The sequence below is a fragment of the Trachemys scripta genome, chromosome 3 (genome assembly GCF_013100865.1).
Source record: "Trachemys scripta elegans isolate TJP31775 chromosome 3, CAS_Tse_1.0, whole genome shotgun sequence".
NCBI classification, from domain to species: domain Eukaryota; kingdom Metazoa; phylum Chordata; order Testudines; family Emydidae; genus Trachemys; species Trachemys scripta.
In genome coordinates this window covers 16538784-16563408 of record NC_048300.1, presented here as the reverse complement: position 1 = coordinate 16563408, position 24625 = coordinate 16538784, and the positions used below count along the sequence as shown (strand labels likewise).

General features: G+C 41.4%; 1 protein-coding gene across 2 annotated transcripts in view; it reads left to right on the top strand.

The window, feature by feature from the left end:
• The window catches only part of PELI1 (pellino E3 ubiquitin protein ligase 1), a 63174-nt gene extending 38826 nt beyond the window's left edge, over nt 1-24348 (top strand). For both annotated transcript variants that reach the window (XM_034764202.1, XM_034764203.1), the window contains exons 2-7: nt 7077-7221; nt 8216-8345; nt 12289-12390; nt 20994-21191; nt 21299-21487; nt 22461-24348. In XM_034764202.1, the coding sequence (XP_034620093.1) occupies nt 7151-7221; nt 8216-8345; nt 12289-12390; nt 20994-21191; nt 21299-21487; nt 22461-23027 (1257 nt within the window). In that variant the 5' untranslated portion in view covers nt 7077-7150 and the 3' untranslated portion in view covers nt 23028-24348. The remainder of the gene's footprint in view (nt 1-7076; nt 7222-8215; nt 8346-12288; nt 12391-20993; nt 21192-21298; nt 21488-22460) is intronic.
• Nucleotides 24349-24625: the final 277 nt, after the last annotated feature.

Genomic DNA, 24625 nt, shown 5'->3' with positions numbered 1-24625 from the left:
CCCTTCAAAGTATGAAAGCATTTGTTGTATCACTTACATTACAGCCAAATTCTACGTTTATACTGAGAGCAGTCAGTGAAGATGTTGCAGGTTTCCATTGGTGTTTGCTTCTTGCATATATATTGCTTGCTCCCACAACATATGGTTTGATACAAGTGAGTTGGTCCTTATGTGGTTTGAAGTATTCCTAAGTGCATGCATTGTCTAATTAACAGAAAAGATGTGGAAATAACCTCTTCCCCTGTCCCTTAGCCTAAGTATAACCAATAATCTATGGGGATAAAGTGGGTGAGGTAAGATTTTTATCAGACTAACTTCTGAACACCAACAGAAGTTCTCTCTCTCTCTCTCTCTCTCAGAAGTTGGTCTAATAAAAGCTACCTTGTCTCTGTAGTATCCTGGGACCAATACAGCTACAAGAACATTGCATACGAGAATCTCACTCTCTTCCTGTCACAGCAAAAGACAAACCTTTCCATGATTGAGATGAAGATGTAAAGGGGGGGGGGGGGGGGAAGAGAACTCTTAGGAAAGGAAACTTTGTCTTTTTTAGACTACATTTTAAAAATATTCCAGTTTTGAACTTGGTCTGTTTGACAGCTTTGGGGACATGAGGTCCACAAAATGCATACAAAATCTTTCCACAATATACGTACACCCTGGACAGCAGCAGTGAAAACTACCCAACCCTCCTGGCTCTTCCCTCCTCTGGAGGAACCAGTTCTAAGGGTGAAAGTATCCTCCATTCACCATGACTGTTCAGTAGTTAGGTTTCTTTGCTGAGACTGCCAATAAGGATGCAAATTAGTGTCCATTGTGATGGTATCTTTTGTGGTAGTAACAGCTGTCCTTTAAGAGCTGACTGAGATCACCAGCTCATTACATGTAAATCACCAAACAGCCATAGAATAATGGTTTTCAGCCATTGCAAGCCTAGCTAATACTTATGCATGAGTCACTTTGCTTATATGAATAATCACATTGAGTTTAATAGAACTACTCACATGCATAAGAGTATGTAAGATTTGACCCCTTTGCTGTATCTGAAGCAATGATCTTGAGGTGAAGGACATGTACCCTGTTCCCAGTGCTCTGAGTTGTCAAGTCATCTTCCCTTCTGATCTTGCAAAAATGTAAATGAATAAGGCTTTTGTTTTTGGAGTAAAAATTGTATTTGTTTGAGACCAAAGTTCTGCAATTAGTGTCTTCCTCACCAGCCTTGCTCCTTCCTAAGAATTTTAAAGTAGCTTTGTTTGTACAGTATCTAATACAATGGGGTTGAACCAGCCTTTAGGTACTACTGCGTTCTAAATGGTGAGTTTTCACATAAATCCTTCAACTCGTAGATTGGTTAGCCTAGTGGGTTCTGTCCTAAGACAGTGGATCTCCACCTTTTCAGACTACTGTACCCCCTTTCTCTTGCCTACCCCAAATTTCACCTCACTTTAAAACATCTTGCTAACAAAATCAGACATAAAGACAAGTCACAGCCACACTATTACTGGAAAAATTGCTTGCTTTCACCGTATAATTGTAAAATCAATTGAAATATAAATATTGTACTTACGTACTATACAGTGAAATATAGAGCAGTATAAACAAGCCATTGTATGAAATTTTAGTTTGTACTGACTTTGCTAGTGCTTTTTATATAATCTGTTGTAAAACTAGGCAAATATCTAGATCAGTTGTTGTACCCCCTGGAAAACCTCTGCATACTTGCAGGGGTACATGTACCCCTGGTTGAAAACCACTGACCTAAGAGCTGTGTATGGCATATGTCCTGACAATGCCTTCTTTTCAAAGGAGGAAACAGTAGGAGACTTTGAGAAGGGTGTTCAGCTAAGAAAGCTTCATAACATTCTCTTTCCAGTCTGATTAGTTGTTGGAAGTCTGAGAGGCTAGATCACCTCACAAGAACCTTTACAAGCTTAGAAAATAGAAAATCACTTTCAGTTCCTTATTGAACTGTTCTAGATGGTAAAACTGAAGAAAGTTTTCCTGACATGAAGAAATTACTGACAAGGTAATAGGGGGAGGAAATCTGATAACTACTGAATTTTCAGCTGCCTGTGCTGAAGATCTTGACTATCATTGTGCCAAGATAATTGATCTTTTAGATGTGAGATTTCAAGGAGACTACTAAATTGTATTTCTATAATCTCTTACATTAACCTTATTTGACTCTTAAAGACTTTCTTGTCTTCTTATGAAAGATTAAAAAGGCACATTATACTGATCATAGAAATGCAGGAAATCGAGAAAGAAAAGGCTTATTAGATAAATCCAGTCTATCCTGCCAGATCAGAAAGGTTTCCTACAGTAAATCCTTAAGTACTTTGTCCAGTTCTAAATGATTCATGCAAATAAGCCTCCACCACTTCCCTAGAAGACTCTGTATAATATTGAGTGTAATTTTCAATTTTGTGAAATTCCAGTAAGACTACTTAGAAATTTCGTTGGAAGACTTTATTTAGACATGATTAAGGTTCTTGCGATTCTTGGTGGGAAGTCCACAAAAGGTCAGGGTAAAGGATTTCTTTTTTAAAAGTCATAGATGATTTTAAGAAAACATGATTGTCTATAACACTAAAAACAAAGACAAACCCGACAAAGGCTTTATCTATACTTTTCAGCCATTGGTGCAAACCCTCAGTGTAGAAATGACTTGCACTAGTGTGAATCGTGCTAGAGGACAGTAGGGGCTTAAACCAATATGGCTGAAATTCCAGTGTAGAGCATGCCCCGGTTTCATTGCAAACGTTTGGCAGAGGGGACATATTCAGAGTAGATATAAATGGTGGTGCATCATTCCAAAAAAATTGGGTGTAATTACATGTCAAGGGGATAGTGTCACAAGAAATGCAACTAACAAGGGTGGTGAGAGAGTGCACGAGACGGCTGAAGGCCTCCCCCTTGGCTTCCTTAGCATGTATTACATTACACCCACTTACATTGACTTACCCATGTGTATGTCAACATGTATGCCACCTCTGAATTTGTCACTGCAGGCCTGAGTTTTGTAGGTACTTGACTTTGGAGTTGTTGGTGTTCGGTACTGCTGAAAAACAGGCCTTCCATGTGCAATTGACAAAAGTTTATAAGCTTGAATTTAGCATAAAAAGCTGGAGAATTTTAGTTCAAAACCATTCATGCAAATTACTGCCTTCCCCTGGCAGTGGAGGAACAGTTGTTCCCATGATCACAATAATTGGATTTGTAATTCTTGAATTTTCCCCTGCGGGAATAAAAATCTTAATATGGTTGTGTACTCACAAAATCAGTTTAGTTTGGATTCCTCTTAGCTTAACAAAAATTAACTAGGGTGTGTTTTTAGATTTAGGTGTGAACAAAATCTTTTTGTACTGTGGTTTCCAAGTTAAAAGAACTTTCTTTAGCAGTCTGAAGTGATGCATCAAAGGAGGCTGTTGTCCTGGCTGAACTGGTGTTTAACATGAAACATTGTCCACCATTTTGGTCAATGGTAGGAGTCTCTTTGGTCTCTCTTTCTGGAGAAGACCACTACAGAACAGATTGCCTGGCCATCTGTTTAGGTAATTCTTTAAAGAGGTTTATTCGCCTCTCAATGTGCATGTGTAATTCCCATTGCAGCTAGTCGGAGGCAGAGGGTCATACCTGACTTTGGGGCTGGCAGTAGTGTTTTTCCAGGGCACTCCACAGAGCAAATAATTTATGACTTGAAAAATAGCAAGGGGAGAACATTCCAGACCTCTTCACACCAAAACCAAAACTGCTCTCTCTCAGATCTTTTCCCATATCCTCTGGTCCTGCCAGCATGAGGTAGCTTTAAGTATACTGCTCAGTACTCTTAAAAGTAAGCAAGGCACAGTACCATTACAATCTTATTTACCAGTCCAATAATATTCCCTAATGGGCAGTACTGCAGATTCCATGGCAGTTAAATGACTGAGCAGCAAATGTCAAGATTTTAATGACTTCCAATGTACACTTCAGAAGAAAAAACGCAAAGTGCTGACTATGAAATGTGATCGCTAAGGCGAAAGTGGGAGTATGCAGAGAAGATTGAACTTTGATCTCTTCTGCAGCCTCTCTTCTTCCTATGTGCATTTTACAAATGGTTAGTCATTTAAAGAAAAGACTAGAAATGTTGGGGTGTCGTTTTTGACTTTTAAAGGTGATGAATAGTTGCTTGTAACATGCTTTTGCCCAGACCAACATGGAGGTAAATCCATTTTATATTGAGCAATGCTTCAGTGTACTTGCACGGAGAAACCCTAGAGAAAGCAAAACAGGAAATGCTGTTACTGCAGTTATGGCTAACAAAGATGATGTTGTCGTAAGCCCATGTGCTTCAAGGCACCCAATACAGGCCCAAAGCTACAAGCTCTGAGTGCCTAGGCTGTATCTTGCTAGTGAGTCCCATCATAGGGGAGATGTGGCCCCCAAGGAGTCCTTGGTAGTTTGTCTCCAGTGGAACTGTGCTGCCAGGGTATAAGAGCAATCCCACTGAGGAGCAGAGCTGGTGTGTAGGCACGGTGTCTCTCCATGGTGTTGGCTCTTGCATTCCTGGACTCCATTCACCCTGGGTGGTGTGGGGGGCTGGTGATCCGGTTCGTTGATGTGATGTTTATGTAAGTACTGTTCAGTGAGTAAGGGTTTCAGGACTGAGCCCTAAACTTGTAGGTTATTTTTAAAAAGAAATCTTCCTTTTCATCTTTTGAGATAATAACAAACACTCCCGCACATGCCTGCCTGTATTAACTTTGAGCATCAAACCAGCAGGCAAGTTTTCTTTCTGGATTTTGACTTCATTGCGTAGGAATTCCTAAGCAGTCGTGGCCAATAGATTCAAACCTGGGTGCCTAAATTTAGCTCCTAAATCCATGCTTAGGCTCCTAAATAAAAGTGCCCTGATTTTCAAAAGGTGCTGCGGACCTGTAGCTCCTGTTGAAGCTAATGAGAGCTGCTGGTGGGGCAAATTACTTAAGTACTTAAATCTGAAATGTTTTGCCCTAAATTCTTTGGTCTCCATAATTGGAGGATTGACTCTTTGCAGTATGTTACTAGATATGACCCCATGTTAGTGGGCTGTGTGTAGGCAAAAATCAAGTAATTGAAAATATTAAGGTAAGGTATTAAATCCATTATTTGTATATATGGAGAAATGGACTGACTTTAATTTGACTCCTGACTCCCACCCCCTTAAATAAATACTGGATACATTTCTCAATCCCAATTACCTGTAACATAATTTATGACCTGTAACATAACAGGTGACTTGTGGGACTAGGTTAATTGGGCTTAATATCAAGCGCATCTAAATATTTGCCAGTAAACTGGGAAGGGTACTCAAAGCTTTGTTTAGTTAGGGCCCAGTTCTGCATTGCTGAGCATCTCTTGTTAAGTGCTGAACACCTGATTCCCAGTCAGGGTTCATGGTGTTTTGCAAGAGACCCTAAATGGCTACTGTGAGTGTGTTCAAACAAGTCTTTAATTTAGCTGGATTTGTAGCTACTATGTAGGTTAGTTCTACTTCAGGTCATTTTTCCGCCCTGTGTTTCAGATTAAATATTCTGTCATTTAAAATTTTTGCCTTCCTTAGTATTTTTTCAAGTGAAAGATTTAGGGTCTCACCTGGGTCAGCTTAAAGACAGTGTGGTCTAGTGGTTGGAACATGGGACTGTGAACCAGAACACACGGGTTCTACACCCAGCTGTGCTGCTGATTTGCTGAATGCCTTTGTGCGAGTCATTTAATCCGCTCTGCCGGAGTTTCCTCATCTGTTAAATGCAGATAATGGTTCCCTATCTCAGGAATGTGAGGATTGATTTAGGGTTTGTAAGGAGCTTTTAAACATGTGAAGTCCTGTGCAAGTACCAGGGATCCTATGTGCTACCGTAATACAAATAATTTAATCATTTATTTTATTTATTATTAACCCTACGTTATTTTGTTGGGATGGGAAGATAAAAGAGGTTGTTACTTGCACAAACACCTACATCAAGTGGGTGAGTTGTTGCATTGAGCTAGCAGAGGTTAGTGGATTGAGTTTAGCATGCAGAAATCTTGAGTTCAGATCCTCCTTCTGACACTCACTCTCTGTGGGGCAAGTCACTTAACCTGTCTATTTCCTTAGAAGTATGAGACCTGTACTACTGGAAATGATTCTTACTAACAGATGTGGGAGAATAATTCAGGGCATTTTCTGAAGTAACAGGCTGTTCGCTGTGTCTGCATTCATATTCCCTATGTGTTCTGTCCAGAAGTAGCTCTAGTGAATAACTTTACTGGAAGGGAAATTTGCAAAAACGACACATTTTAAGGTAATTTTAGAGAATCCATGGTAAAACAGTTGTGAAATTTTAATCACAGGTATTTACACTGGAAATCAGGTTCTAAGAATTAAACTCATCCAGTCTGAAGACAGAAGCAATACCGTGTGACCTCTGTGTCCAATCAAAACTCACTGTAGTATCGAATACTTGCCCTTAACTGCTCACAATCAACAGCGCAAGAATTATTATTCAGCAAATAATTTTGACTCGCAAATATATTTGATAAAACTTATGTGCTTCTGGACAATTAATGATCAGAAAATATGGTCTTTAAATATATTCTTCATTCTAGTCTTACTAGGCAACCTCCTGTCTTGAGGGTTTACCCCAAAGTATCACCAAGCATATCTAGTGCAGTTCTACACCACTTATGTTTAAATAATCAGGAGGGGTAACTCCATTCTGCCATGGCAACATTAGACCCTATTGCCACACTTAAATTCGCCTTTTGATAGGCTATATTTTGGTGATTCCAGGAGTTACTTGAAGACAGTCTAACTGGAATTAGTGTGTGCACTCTTTTATATACTGTACAAGGCAGAAGCAGTTATTCAAGACAGACTGAAACAGGGGAAAACGGTGTATATGAAATGATTCCACTACTGCAGCAGGTCAGGCAGACCAAAAGATAGACACGTGGAACAGTATATGGTTATGTTGGATGTGCAGGTTCACTTAAGCCATTGTGTATAGCTGATTTGCAGACAGTAGGTAATTTATTTGCCATCTTGCTAATTTGTTTTACCTTTTATTTTACAGGAAATAATGAAAAAAGTCTGTCAAGGCTCTTGATCAGAAAACTGGAATCTGAGAAGAAGTCACTAACTAAGCTCATGTTTTCTCCTGATCAAGAAAATCATCCATCTAAAACACCAGTAAAATATGGTGAACTGATTGTATTAGGGTAAGTGTCTTGGTTAGAAATGAGTGCATAGGAGTGAGGTCAAATGTTAGATTACTGCAGTGCTTCTGCAATGAAAAATGAGCCAATCACATGGGGCTTTGATAGGGCTTTGAACTGTTGTGTAGAAGGTCTGGGTTTGATTTCCAGCTCCATTCTCTCGCTTTCCAGGCCAGGCAAGCTATGTGGCATTAAACCCCCAGCATACTAATGACCTCTTCAGAGATCCCAGTCTGTGGCTGGAAAGACAGGATCTTTGATAACATAGATGGAAATCCTCCTTTTTAAAGTCTTGTCTAGACTAGGATAAACAGGGTTTTATTAAAAACACACTAGCTAACGTATTTTAGAATCCTAGTGCAAACTAGGCAAATTGTACTATAACACATTAGCTGATCAATGTGATGTGTGGGGGCTGCTCCTGTCTACATTAGGGTGTTAAAACATGTTAACAAACACACTTTATACAAACATCTTGTCGTCTAGTTTAGGTAAGCCCTAAGGAGAGGAAAGGGGTGTTTATTTATTTGAGATCTTCTCTGGAAAAAATAGTCCTTTTGCAGTAAGTGTTTCTCATCGGAGCCTGCTTCTGTTTTACAAGCAAATTATTGAAGATAAAGCTACTTGTAACCATAAATCTTACACATTTAGCAGTTTAGGGCCTGCTCCTGCTCCCTTTGAAGTTGGCGTGAGCAGGATTGGGCCCTAAATGCACATGACTGGTTTTCTCCATCTGTTTTTCTGACTTCAACCTTTAATTCTGTGCACCCAGAGAGAGGTCTGTACCATAGTCATTTATTCTCAGGCGTATAGTTCTGTGCAGCTTTCCGGCTGCTTCTTTTTTCATAATACATTAGTTACCACAAAGACTGTTCACAGTGAAACTTGGTTTTTAGATCTACAATACAATAATTGTTTAGCAATCGGTCCAAATGAATTTAAATACCATTATTTATTTCTTCATATAGTTTATCTTGCATAATGGCTTTTTCCGCAGGTATAATGGCTCTCTGCCAAATGGAGATCGAGGAAGAAGGAAAAGTAGGTTTGCTTTATTTAAAAGACCCAAGGCAAATGGGGTGAAACCCAGCACTGTGCATATTGCCTGCACTCCTCAAGCAGCAAAGGTAAGTTTGACAGCTTGTTAGTTGTAGGCCAGATTCTACTCTGACACCAGTGTAAATCTACTGAGCTCAGTGTAATTACCCAGATGTTGGAAGCATCAGGCCCTGTGTGGGAAACAGTTGGGAGGTGTCTATCCCAGGTTTCACTTAATGAAAAAGAAACCATTTAACACAAACAAATCCAGTGCCCAGTCCTCACCACATAACACAAATAACTACTAAGTTAAGCTGGTCACATAAAACACTTTGTTTGGTTTTCCTCCAGAGCATGCTACCAAGGTGTAGTTCAGATTTCCTGTTTTCTCAGTCTACGTAACTAGCGCTAGGTCTGTGCTTCGTGTGGAGCTGTGCTTGCCACACTCCCTTACTAGAGCACTCAGAGTACACTTGCTACTCAGTCCACTGCTGGTGGTGGCCGGCCACAGATGGGGCAAGGGGTGAAAGGAGCTGTGTTTTAAAGTGTTGCAAGGGGCTTAAAATCAAGTGTCCGATCCTCCCTAGGAGGGAGAGAGGGGAAGGTTTTAAACCCAGGAACGAGCACTGATGAAGCTTAAAGCGTAAAGGCGATTCTGACTGGAGCTGATAACTACCATGTCTGGGCTCCATGGACACTTGCACTGGAACCAGTCCTGCCAGATGCGGAATATTTTTCAGTGAGCTGCCAAGTGCCCACAGCTCCCACTGAAATCTATGGGAACTGAGGACGCTCAGCAGTCTTGCAGGAAGTATTCGGCACGTTTAAAGCCTATGACTAAATGCATTGGAGCCAATGCGGTCACACACTCATGTGTAAGGGCTATAGGATCTGACTCTGTTAATGTCTCTAAATGCTCTGACAATGGGGAGTACCAGTTCATGCACCTTTAGCTCCGGGAATTACATCAAATAGCTGAGTCCTTTTTTTAATTTGGGAGAAGTATAGAAGAGGGGTTTGGATCTGATGCTGTAATTCAGTTGATGTGCTCACAACTCCTATTCTGAGTTCACTATTTCTCCAGCCTCACAAGTACTTCATTCACAAGCAGACTATGAAGACTTGTTCAGTTATAGACAACTAGCCATTGTTTTGCAAGTCAAAAATGGCACAAACCTCCAAAAACCCACAGCCCTGGCTGACAAACTGAAAGTTAATGTATTGTGCTAGATAGCTTGCATCCTGTGAGTAAATTTCCGTTTCCTTGCTTTGCTAGCAGCACTTACTGCTTTTTTTTGTCCAGGTAGCTTACTAATCACCCCATGATATCACAGTGACTAAAAGGGCTGTTAAAATAAAATCCACCTTTTTTTTTCCTTTGCTGTTGCAAAAGGTCAGGATGAGGAGGTTTTACTAGCATTGCATTTGTATTTTTAGCCTTTACCATGCTTAATCATTCTTTGCATCTTTTGTGTCTAGGCCAAAGTGTGTCTAACACTAGCCATGACTAATGTGTCTGTCACATAACACGTTTCTTGTTGCAGTGTGGTGAAGGGACCTGTTGGGTCTGTTTCTGGATCAGTCCTGCATTATTATTATTATTATTTTTAACTCCAGTGTCTGAACAGGTTTAGCACTGCAGTGACACACCTTTAGCAGATTTGCACCTGTGAGTTTGTGCAGTCATCAAGCAGAACAGAAGGTTGGCTATATTCCTAGACCTGAGCATAGTGTTTGTATCCTGCCCACCAACGAGGGCAGTGCCAAGCTGCAGCAGGAAATCCTGGAGGGGTTGAGACTCAGAAGGCACTGCCCCTTCTAGAGTTCTGTAGATGTGCAGGAGGCATGTACGCAGTGTGCCATGCTCTGTCGTGGATTGTTCCCCCAGGGCTGCTAGGAGGGAGCAGTCTTGCGATTACCTGATTGCAGTGACTGTGACTGTGTCTGGAACTTGAGGGGTGTGGGGGTACATGGTAAAGAGTGCTTTGAACCCTCACTCCCCACCCTCCATGCACCTACACAAGAGCCTGGCATAGCCTGGCCCTTAATGTTTGTTGTAAGCTACATAGCTTATTTGCTATCTTTACAGTAGAGCTCTGTAGTGCCTTTCTGACACTGGCCTCTATTGCAAGGTGTTGCAGAATTACTAATCTGCTGGGGGAGCACCTCCTTAGGGGGAGAGGATAGTATGTACTTTCTTCCACAGTTGGCTAACTCCACTAGATGAAGTGGAGGAGGAGGATCAGGGCTCCCCCACTTGTAGCAATGGTAACCAGGAGCATGCAGGGACTGCAACTGTCAGCAGCCATTGAGGGGAGGAATTAAACCGAGAAGGCTCCTTCCACACTTATGTCTGTACATATCCCTGTAAGGGGTGGCTTCAGTCTGCCCCAGCGATATTGATGTTGGTGTCTTGCATAGCCATGTAGTGAGGAGAGCATTTACCTAATGTTTCATTTTGATTACAGTAACTCCTCGCTTAACATTGTAGTTATGTTCCTGAAAAATGCGACTTTAAGCAAAATGATGTTAAGCGAATCCAATTTCCCCATAAGAATTAATGTAAATGGGGGGGGGGGGGGGGGGAGTAAGGTTCCAGGGAATTTTTTTCACCAGACAAGACTAATTTTATGTATATACACAGTACAAGTTTTAAACAAACAATTTCATACTGTACACAGCGATGATGATTGCGAAGCTTGGTTGAGGTGGTGGAGTCAGAGAGTGGGATATTTTCCCAGGGAATGTCTTACTGCTAAATTATGAACTAGCACTCAAGGGTTAACACATTGTTGTTAATGTAGCCTCACACTGTACAAGGCAGCATAAATGGAGGGAGGGGAGACAGCATGGCAGACAGACACACACACTGTGTGTGTGTGTGTGTGTGTGTGTGTGTGTGTGAGATGCACATTGCCCCTTTAAGTACACTGAGCCCACTCTAAGTACATTGCCTTTTTAAGTAGATCAGCAAGTTGAGGCAGCAGCTGCTGCCAGCAAGCTCCCTGAGTCCTGTCGTGCCCCCCCCACTCTGTGGAGATGGGGTAAGTGGGGGGCAGGAGCAGTGGGGAGGGGACACCCTGACATTAGCCCCCCTCAGCCCCCCCAGCAAGCAGGAGGCTCCTGGGAGCAGCTCCAAGGCAGAGGACAGGAGCAGCACATGGCAGTGCAGGGAGGGACAGCTGAACTGCCAGCAACTGATAGCCTGCTGGGCAGCTGCCGCACAGGGAACTTAGGGCAGCGGGGAGCTGATGGGGGGGGGGGGGGGGGCGGATGGTCAACCCTGGTTCCAAGCCCTCACCAGCCAGCTGCAACAGGCTGCTCTTTCTGCAAGCAGTGGACAAAGCAGGCAGCTGCCAGACAACGTTATAAGGGCGCATTGTGCAACTTTAAATGAGCATGTTCTCTAATTGATCAGCAACGAAACAACGTTAACAGGGACGACTTTAAGTGAGGAGTTACTGTACTGCGCACTCTTGATCATAGCTTGAATAAATCTCAACTCTTTGTTCCAAAGCTGAATGGTGGTTGAAATAATAACTAAGTGGGTTGCTGGTGATAATAAAACACTTTGGATTTTCTAGTTTGGGGGCCAGGCCAAATTCCGCTCTCGTGGATTTAGTCTGTGTTCTGTGAGCAGCGCTGATGCTGTCCATACTCCACTTACATTCTTTTTAGGGTACCAGGTCTGGGAAATCTGAGTTCTGCGGTTTTTACCAAGATATCCTTGATACCTTTTTAAAATGCAAAACCTCTAGATTGCTAAACCCAGACTATTAAATTAAGACTCAGACAGTGTACTGTGTGAGTGTCATGTTTAAAATCCGTATCTGTCTACAGCTAAGCCACATAATTTTTGTGCCTTTTTCTTGTAATCTTTTAACTTACAAAATAACATGAGCATTGACTTGTCACTACTGTAAGTCTACTATGTTTAACTTGGGTTGTTCCTCTTTGTCAATTGACTAGTGTTTGTTTTCCTTTGTGATGCTCAAATAGTCTTTATTTTTAATATATTTTAATTTTCTATAGGCAATAAGCAACAAGGACCAACATAGCATATCGTATACCTTGTCTCGGGCCCAGACGGTGGTGGTTGAATATACACATGACAGCAACACTGATATGTTTCAGGTATGTAAAGCATGTGCAGTATATATTTTCTTTCCATTATAAGAAAATCGATCAAGACATGCTCTTGCTCAGTTTTTTTTTCAGTGTTTGTAGGTGAAACATGTTTGACTAATCCACCAGGACAAGGACCAGGATTCTACTCTTCATTCTGCCACAGACATCCTTTGTGTCTGTGGCCAGTCACTTAATTCGTCTGTCTTCTATAAAATGGAGAGTAAGGGATAACTGTCTCACAGGGGGAGCCTGAAGCGAAGTTCATGCTTACAAAGTGCTTTGAGAATCAGCCACTAGTAGGTGCAGTGGAAATGCAAGTGTGACTAGTTGGACCAATAGCTATTTTGTGCTGTGAAAAAACAGCACAAACTCTTTCAAGAAAGTCTAATAATATTTAAGAGTGAATTCTGTACTGTGAAATGTTGGCATATAGGGTCCACTTCTGATACCATTGTAAATCCGAAGTCATTCCATTGCCTTCAGTGGAGTCTGCATATACAAGCAGAATTGGGCCCACAGCATACTTTTCATATCTCTTGTAGCTTTCCTCAAAAGGAAAGGGTTTTGTTTTTTAAAAATTAGGGTTTGTTCCTTCTAATTTCCAGTGACTGAATGCTGTGCTGAAGTTAAACTAATTTGCCATGACTGAGCTACCAAAAATGGTTTTATTAGAACATAAGTATGGCCATACTGGATCAGACCAAAGGTCCGTCTAGCCCAGTATCCTGTCTTCCGACAGTGGCCAATGCCAGGTGCCCCAGAGGGAATGAACAGAACAGGTAATCCTCAAGTGATCCATCCCATGTCGTCCATTCCCAACTTCTCGCAAACAGAGGCGAGGGACACAATCCCTGCCCATCCTAGCTAATAGCCATTGATAGATCTATCCTCCATTAATTTATCTAGTTCTTTTTTTTAACCCTGTTATAGTCTTGGCTTTCACAACTCCTTCTGGCAAGGAGTTCTACAGGTTGACAGTGCATTGTGTGGAAAAAATACTTCCTTTTGTTTGTTTTAAATCTGCTGCCTTTTAATTTTATTTGGTGGCCCCTAGTTCTTGTGTTATGAGAAGGGGTATATAACACTTCCTTATTTACTTTCTCCACACCAGTCATGATTTTATAGACCTCTATCATATTCCCCCTTAGTCGTCTCTTTTCCAAGCTGAAAAGTCCCAGTCTTATTAATCTCTCCTCATACGGCAGCTGTTCCATAACCCTAATCATTTTTGTTGCCCTTTTCTGAACCTTTTCCAGGTCAATATATTTTTTTTTTTTGAGATGGGGCGACCACATCTGCATGCAATATTCAAGATGTAGGCATACCATGGATTTATATATAGGCAACGTGATATTTTCTGTCTTATTGTCTATCTCTTTCTTAATGATTCCCAACACAGAATCATAGAAATGTAAGGCTGGAAAGGACCTCCAGAGGTCATCTAGTCCATCCTGTTGTGCTGAGGCAGGACCAAGAATACCTAAACCATCCCTGACAGGTGTTTATCTAACCTGTTCTTAAACTTCCAATGACAGGGATTCTACAACCTTCCTACTCTATTCCAGTGTTTAACTATCTTTACAGTTAGGTTAGACATTAGGAAAAAACTTCCTCACTTTCCCTTGCTGCTGCAGATTAAGCCCATTACGTCTTGTCCTACCGGCAGTGCACCTGGAGAACAATTGATCACCATCCTCTTTATAACGGCTCTTAATATGTTTGAAGACTGTTCTCCGCTCCCCCTTCATTTGTCTTTTCTCAAGCTAAACATGCCCATGGGTTTCCTCACAGGTCGTTTTCTAAATCCTTCATCATTTTTAAAAAGCAACAGAGGGTCCTGTGGCACCTTTAAGACTAACAGAAGTATTGGGAGCATAAGCTTTTGTGGGTAAGAACCTCACTTCCTGCATCTGAAGAAGTGAGGTTCTTACCCACGAAAGCTTATGCTCCCAATACTTCTGTTAGTCTTAAAGGTGCCACAGGACCCTCTGTTGCTTTTTAAAAATGATGAAGGATTTAGAAAACGACCTGTGAGGAAACCCATGGGCATGTTTAGCTTGAGAAAAGACAAATGAAGGGGGAGCGGAGAACAGTCTTCAAACATATTAAGAGCCGTTATAAAGAGGATGGTGATCAATTGTTCTCCAGGTGCACTGCCGGTAGGACAAGACGTAATGGGCTTAATCTGCAGCAGCAGGGGAAAGTGAGGAAGTTTTTTCCTAATGTCTAACCTAACTGTAAAGATAGTTAAACACTGGAATAGAGTAGGAAGGTTGTAGAATCCCTGTCATTGGAAGTTTAAGAACAGGTTAGATAAACACCTGTCAGGGATGGTTTAGGTATTCTTGGTCCTGCCTCAGCACAACAGGATGGACTAGATGACCTCTGGAGGTCATCTAGTCCATCCTGTTGTGCTGAGGCAGGACCAAGAATACCTAAACCATCCCTGACAGGTGTTTATCTAACCTGTTCTTAAACTTCCAATGACAGGGATTCTACAACCTTCCTACTCTATTCCAGTGTTTAACTATCTTTACAGTTAGGTTAGACATTAGGAAAAAACTTCCTCACTTTCCCTTGCTGCTGCAGATTAAGCCCATTACGTCTTGTCCTACCGGCAGTGCACCTGGAGAACAATTGATCACCATCCTCTTTATAACGGCTCTTAATATGTTTGAAGACTGTTCTCCGCTCCCCCTTCATTTGTCTTTTCTCAAGCTAAACATGCCCATGGGTTTCCTCACAGGTCGTTTTCTAAATCCTTCATCATTTTTAAAAAGCAACAGAGGGTCCTGTGGCACCTTTAAGACTAACAGAAGTATTGGGAGCATAAGCTTTTGTGGGTAAGAACCTCACTTCCTGCATCTGAAGAAGTGAGGTTCTTACCCACAAAAGCTTATGCTCCCAATACTTCTGTTAGTCTTAAAGGTGCCACAGGACCCTCTGTTGCTTTTTACAGATTCAGACTAACACGGCTACCCCTCTGATACTGTTCATCATTTTTGTTGCTCTCCTGTGGATTCTTTCCAGTTTGTTCACATCTTAGTGTGGTTCCCAAAACTGAACACAGTACTCCAGCTGAGGCATGACCAGTACTGAGTAGAGAGGAACAATTACCCTCAGTATCTTAGATATAACATTCCTGTTAATACCTCCCAGAATATTAGCCTTTTTTGTGACTGCATCACATTGTTGATTTGTATTCCATTTCTGATCCACTATAACCCCCAGATCCTTTTCTGCAGTATTACTGCCTAGCCAGTTATTCCTCATTTTGTATTAATGCATTTGATTATTTTCCTTCCTACCTTCTTTCCTTGCACTTGTGTTTATTGAATTTTCTCTTGCTGGTTTCAGACCACTTCTCCAAGGGCATTTTGAATTCTAATCCTGGCTTGCAATCCCTTCCAGCGTGGTGCCATCCACCGATTTTATAAGCATACTCTCCTCTCCATTATCCTAATCATTAGTGAAAATATTGAATAGTGCGGGACCTGACTAGACACATCCTCCCAGTTTGATAGTGAACCATTCAGAACTACTCTGAGTGATTTTTTTTTTTTTTTTTTTTTTTTTCCCCCAACTAGATACCTTTATAGTAACTTCACCTAGACCACATTTCCCTTGTTCGCTTATGAGACTGTCATTTGGGACTATAAAAAGCCTTACTAAAATCAAGGAATATCATGTCTACACCTCATCCCTCCACTAGGCCAGTAACCTTGTCGAAGAAGGAAATTAGGTCAATTTGGCATGATTTATTCTCAACAAATCCATGTTGGCTATGACTTATCACCCGAAGATTCTCTGGATGCTTGAAAATTGTTTATTAATTTGTTCCAGTATCTTTCTGGAATTAAAGTTAGTCTGATTGGTTGGTCTGTAATTCCCCAGATCCTCTAAAGAGGGGGAACAAATAAGCTATCTTGGTAAAAATGTTCTTCAGGCAGGCTTCTTTAAAATCACCTGTGGCAGTCCACGTGGGCTGATGGGTTATCCTGCCTAGAAAGCAGAGTAAATGCAATAGAAGAAATATATTGACACCCCACATCCCCTACAGCGAACCCCTTCCTCTCCCACCAAAAAATACCCAGAGTGCTTAGTTTTTCTCTCACTTTTGCAGTGTCGTTCTGCATAGCAGTAAATTAGATATAGTATAATCCACTATACCATGAAAATTGGGAGAGGGATTGTCTGTCAATTCCATAAATGGGTATGGAATTGGAGAGCTCAGGCAGCAAGTTGTTGAATTCAGTAGCACCCCAGTCATTTAGATCTGGCTATCTGAATGTCCTGGATGGAATAGGTTAAAAACTTCCCTGTACACTCTTCAAGCATTGTAACAAGTCCAACTGACGGGGTTGCATGAAACTGACTGCCCTACTATAGTCAGGTGTGTTGAATAGGTCTGCACTGAAGGCATAATTAAGCCAATTGTTTGCAATCAGAAGAGGGGGGGGAACTACCTTGTCAGCAAATGCACTGAAGGTAGATATCCTCCCTCCCGCCCAGCCTCGTGGCTTGATTACAGCAGGCTGCTATTTTTCCAAAGTTGTTCTGTTATGGCAGGCATATTTCATTGTAAATGCAAACTTCTTGTACCTGGTCTCTCCTAACAAGCAGGACCCTGCTTTCCAATGCCCCATTAGAACTGGAGGGCTAACTCACATGTCCCAGTTGTTCTTTCTAAGTGTACTTCCAATAGGTCCTAAACCTGATGTCAAGAATTGGAACGTGTGCTGGGCTCATGCAGCCACTAGGGGCTCAATTATTCCCCCACACACACACACCCCTGCCCCCCATGATTAAAGGGATCACTTTCCCACTGTTTTGACATTGCAGCTGCTGATCTCGGGCTGATTTAGATATTGGGGCTCACCTTTCCAATGCGACTGCCTCTAGGGGGAATTTCTGTCACATCTGCCTTCACTATTTTTTCTTCTATTGGCTGCTTTCTGCCTCCTGAATAAACCAAATTTTAGAGGTTGTCAAGGAACCATCTCCTGCACCTTACATACTCCAGAAGGGACCACCTCAAACAAAAATCACACACTGGAAGGGAAAAAAACCATGAAACCTACCTGAAGATCATGTAGAAAACCCAAAATAATGATAAAGACAAAAAAGCTGACAGCCATCCAACACAGAATCAAAAGTGAAAACCACTACAACTCCAGAGAATCCAAGACATCAGGTCCACCACATGGATGCTACACAACACCTCAGCATCCTCAACCTATCGACTCCACCTAATTGGAACTAAAGTATCGTATTCTGCCCCACCACAGAACTTGATGCCACATTAACATGTGGAGAACTAGAAGAATTCTTCCGCTGACTCTCCCTCGAGGAATTCCTTCACAGTGAAGATGACACCCCCCCCACAACTACCACATCCGCACCAAATAAGATTTAAAAAAAAAAAAAAAAAAAAGAAATAATCTGACTGGATGTCCCCCAGCAGCAGAAACCACACTCTAAATAATTAAATTCGTTGCTTCAGGAAAAGATACTCTGAAATCCTCAACAAATATTACAGTTCACCCAATCTTTCTACTACTGAGAGGATAGCAATATGGTATCTGAAATCCAGCCACCAGAAAGTGATCACACATGCAGACAAAGGGGATGCCATCATAGTCTTTAATCGGGGCCAACAGACAACTCTGACACCACTTATTATAAAGAACTCTAAAATGCCACACCACAGTTCACACAGGAATTTAAAATTGCCATCAAATCCTTCCCCAAACAACTCCAAGAAAAACTCTACAGCCTCATCCCTCACGAACCAACCCAGGTTCTACATGCTTCCCAGGCAGACCCATCATATCTGGCCATAGCACACTTACTGAAGAAATATCAGGACTCATAGAAACATCCTTAAACTACACCACACACAGACCCAACTTCCTCCAGAAACTCCATGACATTAACTACCCCCCGACCCAGAACATTCTCTCTGCCATGTAGATGTCACCTCCTTGTACACCAACATCCCTCACCATAATTGCATTGCTGCCTGCCTCAAATACCTAGGAGATAATGTACAACGCTCAGAAATCCACCCTAAACAGGTTGTCAAATTCATCCTTTTCATTCTCACCCACAACAACTTTACATATAACAACAAACACGTTGTCCAAACCTGGGGAGCAGCCATGAATACTAGGATGACTCCCCAGCATGCCAGCCTCTTCATGGGCCACCTCGACGAAGAATTTCTGGAATAATATACCATGAAACTAACTATATACCTGAGATACATTGATATTTCCATCTTCTGGACAGATCTCAACTCTCTCATAAATTTCCCATCATCCATTGCGACACGGGGGCCCATTTATGATTCACCACTGTCAGCAATTCTTGTCAGGCCTAACATATTCACTACACCTCCCACACTAGTGTCATATTTATTTTAAAAATGTAATATATTTGAAACTTAACAACACATTGGTCATTTAATGTCATTGTGAAATGCAGTAGAACCTCAGTTACGAACACCAGAGTTACGAACTGACCAGTCAATCACACATCTCATTTGGAACCAGAAGTACACACACAGGCAGCAGCGTGAACACACGAAAATACAGTACAGTATTGTTAAACGTTAACTATAAATTATTTTTCTACTGCGTAGTAAAGTTTCAAAGATGTATGAAATCCAATGTTCAGTTGCAAACTTTTGAAAAAACAACCATGACGTTTTGTTTACCGTTGCAAACAACCTCCATTTCAGAGGTGCTCATAACTCTGAGGTTCTACTGTGTGTGTGTGTGTATTAACACTATATAAGAAATTATGGATACTCACTGATATTCGGCTTTGCAGTCTGTGCCCAAACAAACGGAGTAACAAGTCTCTCCCAGACAGGAGGCAATGTCACAGCTGTTTACCTGTCTCCTATGTAAATTAAGCATGGTGGAATCAAAACAATGGAAGCTCCATTTACATACAGGGGGATCGGAAGTGCATAGGAAGGGGAAAACAGCATGAGGTCATCCTGTCTCTTGAACTTTTGGAAGATATAAGCAAGACAGAAGTCCATCTCTGGTATCTCTCACTAGACAGACACAAGGGGCCAGGCTCTTGCAAGCTGAGAAAGATGATTCCTTCAACCAATGACGAGTTGAAATACCTGGAAATTGAATATAAGTGAAAAACCTGCTTAGGTAAAGATCTTTTATGAAGGTGGACAAGGGAAACCAGCCCCTTGTGTTTCTGTGGAAGGTCCTAATTGATAGAAAGTGTGACATCTGTCCAATCTTTCTAAAACACTCCCATAGTAGCATCAACTTTCTGGACACCATGATCAGCTTCAACAATGGAGCCCCACAAGTGACTATATACAAGAAATCCCTGGATCCCCATACTTACCTTCATGGATCCAGCAACCATTCCAGACAAATTAAGAAATCTATCTACAGCTAGGCACTCAGATACCACAAGACTTGCGCTAAACAAAGTCTGGAATACACACCTAAACGCACTTGAAACCTTCACTTAACAAGGGCACTCCACTGAAGAAGTAGATTGTATCATGGAAAGGGTAACCCAAATACCCTGGGAGAACCTGATTCAGTACGGGGAACCCACTGATCACATACCCCTAGTTGTCCCCTAAAACCTCACACTAGAATCCATATGGGGTATCATCAAATAGTTACAACCCATATTTGATGGGGACCACATCCTAAGGAAATATTTCCCAAACCCCCACTTCTGGCCTTCAAACAACCATCCGACTTTGGTGGTGGTCTAGCTACTGGATAAGCAAGACAATCAGGACACACCAACTCAAAGCGACAACAGATGCAAAACCTGCAGACATATCTCCACTGCTACAGTGATTAATACCATCCACAGTACATCTGTTAGGCATGTATAGAACCCATGAATCTTATCACAACTTGTGATGTACCTCAACTATTCTGTGCATGAAAGAGAGCACAGCATTTGAGAGCACAGCAATTGAACTCCCACATTAAAATAAGACAAAAACGCTGTATCACTTGTGGGCAAACGCTTTTCATAAAGCAATCACTTCATATCTGACCTCTCAGTCCTCATCCTCAAAGGAAACCTGCACACCTTCAAAAGGCAAGCCTGGGAACTTAAATTCATAACTCTGCTAGATGCTAAAATCCATGAACTCCAAGACACTGCTTTACAACCATTTGTAACACACCCCACTGCCTGCCAACCCTTAATTGCCTACTTCTTTTTAAGTGGTCTCCTACAGCATGTGTGAATCCATTATGCTTAACAATCTGCCCCAACTTGTATTTAGGTTAGCCACTTCTGTTACCTTCCCTAGAACTGAAGATGAGCTCTGTGAAACTCAAACGCTTGTTGTCTGCACCAACAGAAGCTGGTCCAATAAAAGATATTACCTCAGCTACATTGGTCCCACTTTGAGAGAGACAATATGTCTACAATAAAATAAGAGGTGGAATAACTTAGCAGTTCAGAGGGGGTTAGGGTCTCAGGTGGTAAAATGCCTTTAGTCTTTGAAAGGTCATAGTTTATTCTTGACCACTTTAAAATGTTAAGTTTAAATATTTTGTACTGTAGCTTCTAAGTCGTGTGTTTTCTTCCCTCCTCAGATTGGCCGGTCAACAGAAAGCCCTATTGACTTCGTAGTGACAGATACGGTTCCTGGAAGTCAGAGTAATTCAGATACACAGTCCGTACAGAGCACTATATCAAGGTTTGCTTGCAGAATCATCTGTGAACGGAACCCTCCTTTTACAGCAAGAATATACGCTGCGGGATTTGACTCGTCAAAAAACATCTTTCTTGGGGTAAAGAGACACTTTCTCTTCCCAGCTCACTGCAGGCTTATATTTAAACTAGTTTATACCTCAGAATTACAGATGAATGGAAGTTCTGTCATTGTCATTCCTTATAGGAAAAAGCTGCCAAGTGGAAGACATCCGATGGACAGATGGATGGGTTAACCACAAATGGAGTTCTTGTTATGCATCCGCGCAATGGATTTACTGAAGACTCCAAACCAGGGGTGTGGAGGGAGATATCTGTGTGTGGGAATGTGTTCAGCCTCCGTGAAACCAGATCAGCTCAGCAGAGGGGAAAAATGGTAAGTGTAGTGAATAGCACTTTATGCTGCATGTTTGATACATTGTTTAAGGCTGTACCTAGGCCAGAGTATGCGTGATTGACTTAAACAGCATAGTGCCTTACTTTGTATTTAGTCAGGTTAAATGTAGTGGGTGCTCATGGAATAAAATGCTACTCAACCTGAGTAAGACTGAACAATTTCAGGCCAGATTCTGCCATTTATTGTATGTCTACACTGCTGTGCTAAATTTAGTGGCCCAGTCTAGCATGTTGGTCTGTGAGCAGTGGAAGCTTTGCTACATCATGATGTGGGCTTTTTTTAAAGTGGTTTTTTTTTTTTTTTAATTATTTCCTAACCCTCCCTTTTCATTTGCATCTTTCCTCACGATTTTCTCATTGGGGGGAGGGGGGAATTCCCACAGTAGTTTGGCTGTTTCAGAGTCTAATGTAATGTAAACCTTGCTCTAGAAAGATTCATGATGTATAAAAGCAGGCTTGTCTTGATATGACTTTTTCCTGAGTAAACATTTTTTTAAATCGGATGTTTTACTTGTTTTAAGTTGTGGTGCATTTGTTTAGGAAGGATGATGTGCTAGTTGCGGTGTGTGTGTGTGTGTGTGTTTGGATACATTACTACTAACGTAAGACTAATGTTGCTTGCTTCCATGGCAAACTATCGCTCTTTCTTTAATTGACTTAGCTGGATGCATGATCAGGAAGAAGCTGATGATGATTAGGCATATGGGTGCTTTTGGTGGCTTCAGTTTTAGGGTCCCGAACTTAAGACATAGTTAAAAGTGCCTGATTTCAAAAAATTCTGAGCACCCACCCTCTAAATATCAAGCTCTTTTATGCATCTCAGATTGAGCACCCAAAATCACTTAGTTGAAACTCTTGGCCCGAGCTCCCTAGCAAGGTTTTACAGTTGTTTTCTTCAAAATCTATACAGTCCGTTTGAGTAACTTTGTGATCTCTATGCATTTCCATCCCAGGTTGAGAATGAAACCAACCAACTCCAAGATGGCTCATTAATCGATCTGTGTGGAGCAACGATGCTGTGGCGTACTGCCGAAGGCCTTTCACGCACTCCTACGGTGAAGCACTTGGAAGCTCTAAGACAGGAGATAAATGCCGCCAGGCCTCAGTGCCCTGTAGGGTTTAACACATTAGCATTTCCTAGTATGAAGAGGAAAGATGTTGTCGATGAAAAGCAACCATGGGTGTATCTGAACTGTGGCCACGTACATGGCTATCACAACTGGGGAAACAAAGAGGAAAGAGACGGGAAGGATCGAGAATGTCCCATGTGCCGCTCTGTTGGCCCCTATGTGCCTCTGTGGCTTGGATGTGAAGCTGGATTTTATGTAGATGCAGGACCTCCAACTCATGCATTCAGCCCATGTGGACACGTGTGCTCAGAAAAAACAACTGCATATTGGTCCCAAATTCCTCTTCCTCATGGTACTCACACTTTTCATGCAGCCTGTCCGTTCTGTGCACATCAGCTGGCTGGCGAACAGGGTTACATCAGACTTATTTTCCAAGGACCTCTTGACTAATACATGTGTCACCAAGGATTTCATTAAATTTATAAGCTAAGCAATTCTGATTTTAAACAAACTGTGTATTTCATATTCTCTGGGCTTTGACAGTTTGCATTAAAAAGATTTTTTGTTTTGTTTTGTTACAGCAGCTAAATCCCTTTCTAAATGAGGAAAAGCCTGGAAACAACGAGATAGATTATGGGGAGGAAAGGGAAAGTTCCTGACTTTGTTTAGTGTCTACTTTTGGAGAGGGGAAGGGAATTTATGCATAGTGAAATTCAATGCCTTCAATTTAATATTTTTGAATGACATGCCCTTGGTGTTGAAAAGTTGCTTTTTTTTTTGTATAACTGAGGGTAAATATGGTCAGTTCAAAGGACATTAGTTTACAGCTTGGATGCAAACATTGTAAAATATAGCAACATGTATATTAACTTTTTCTATTTATCTTTATTATTGAAATTATCTTATGGCATTTTGATAGAGGAGCAGCATGGTAGTAGTGTGTTAAATCCATTGACTGGATGCATAGAATAGTTCTTGATGGGGAAGGTTAGAAGAAAACTGTAGAAGTACCTTTTTAAAATCTAGAGTACTATTGAGTTCTTAGAGTAGCTGAATGCTTTTTAAACAAAATTAATGCAAATTACATTGGTGTAAAAATATGCTTTAACCTCACAAAAGATCATTATGATGGACTTTTTTTCAAATGTCTGCCCATTGGGTAGGACTATAATAAAAGAACTGGTCACAGGACAACATTTACCTGATTCTTTGAATATGCAATTTTAAACTACATTAAGGATTTTTCTCCTTCTGTTAACTAATCTTTTGTTTACCATTAGCCATGTTTGAGGTTTTTTATTTATTTAAACAACAAAAAATGAACAGCCAAGACTCATCTGTTCATCACTCTTAGAAAAAAGCTGTGAATTAGCCAGAAAGCTGAGTGTTCAATTTAAAGAAAATTTATTCATTCTGCTTTTAATCTAACCCCTTAACTTGTATGCTGGGTGGGTAGGTGGCACACTACCTTCATACGCTTTGCCTTTCAGCTCCACAGAGCTGGATACAAAAATGTGCATTTAGGTGACAAATGAAGACATTTCAGCCTTGGAGCTAAGATGTTTGCCCACATCCCCAAACCATTGTGTAAATTGGGACAATTGGCAGTCTGTGCTCAGGAAAAACTGAGATTGAGTTGTATTCATGGCGCTTGAGGTGGAGGAAGCTTGCAGAAAAGTTACTCGCACCGTGGCTGATTTTTAAGCAGTTTTTAGTCTCACTTTCAATATCCCTCCCCGCAAATGCTCCCCTTTCTTTGCCCCCCCGCGCCGCCCCCCCCCCCCCCCCCCCCAATCCCTTACCAGAAAAGGCCAATGCATTTCATGGAACCTGAGGCTAATCCACCATGCTTTGTGACAAATGTTCAAATAATCCTTTTAGGATTGAGGTAAGCTTTTTTTTTTTTTTTTTTTTAACTAGCTTTTTAAACTGGTTTCTCTACTTTGGATTGGAAATATGTACTGTGTAAACGGATAGTAGCAAATTCCTGTACTCTGTAGCATAGCTTTAATTTATCCTATCACAAAGCTGTTCTGAACTTTCCTTGG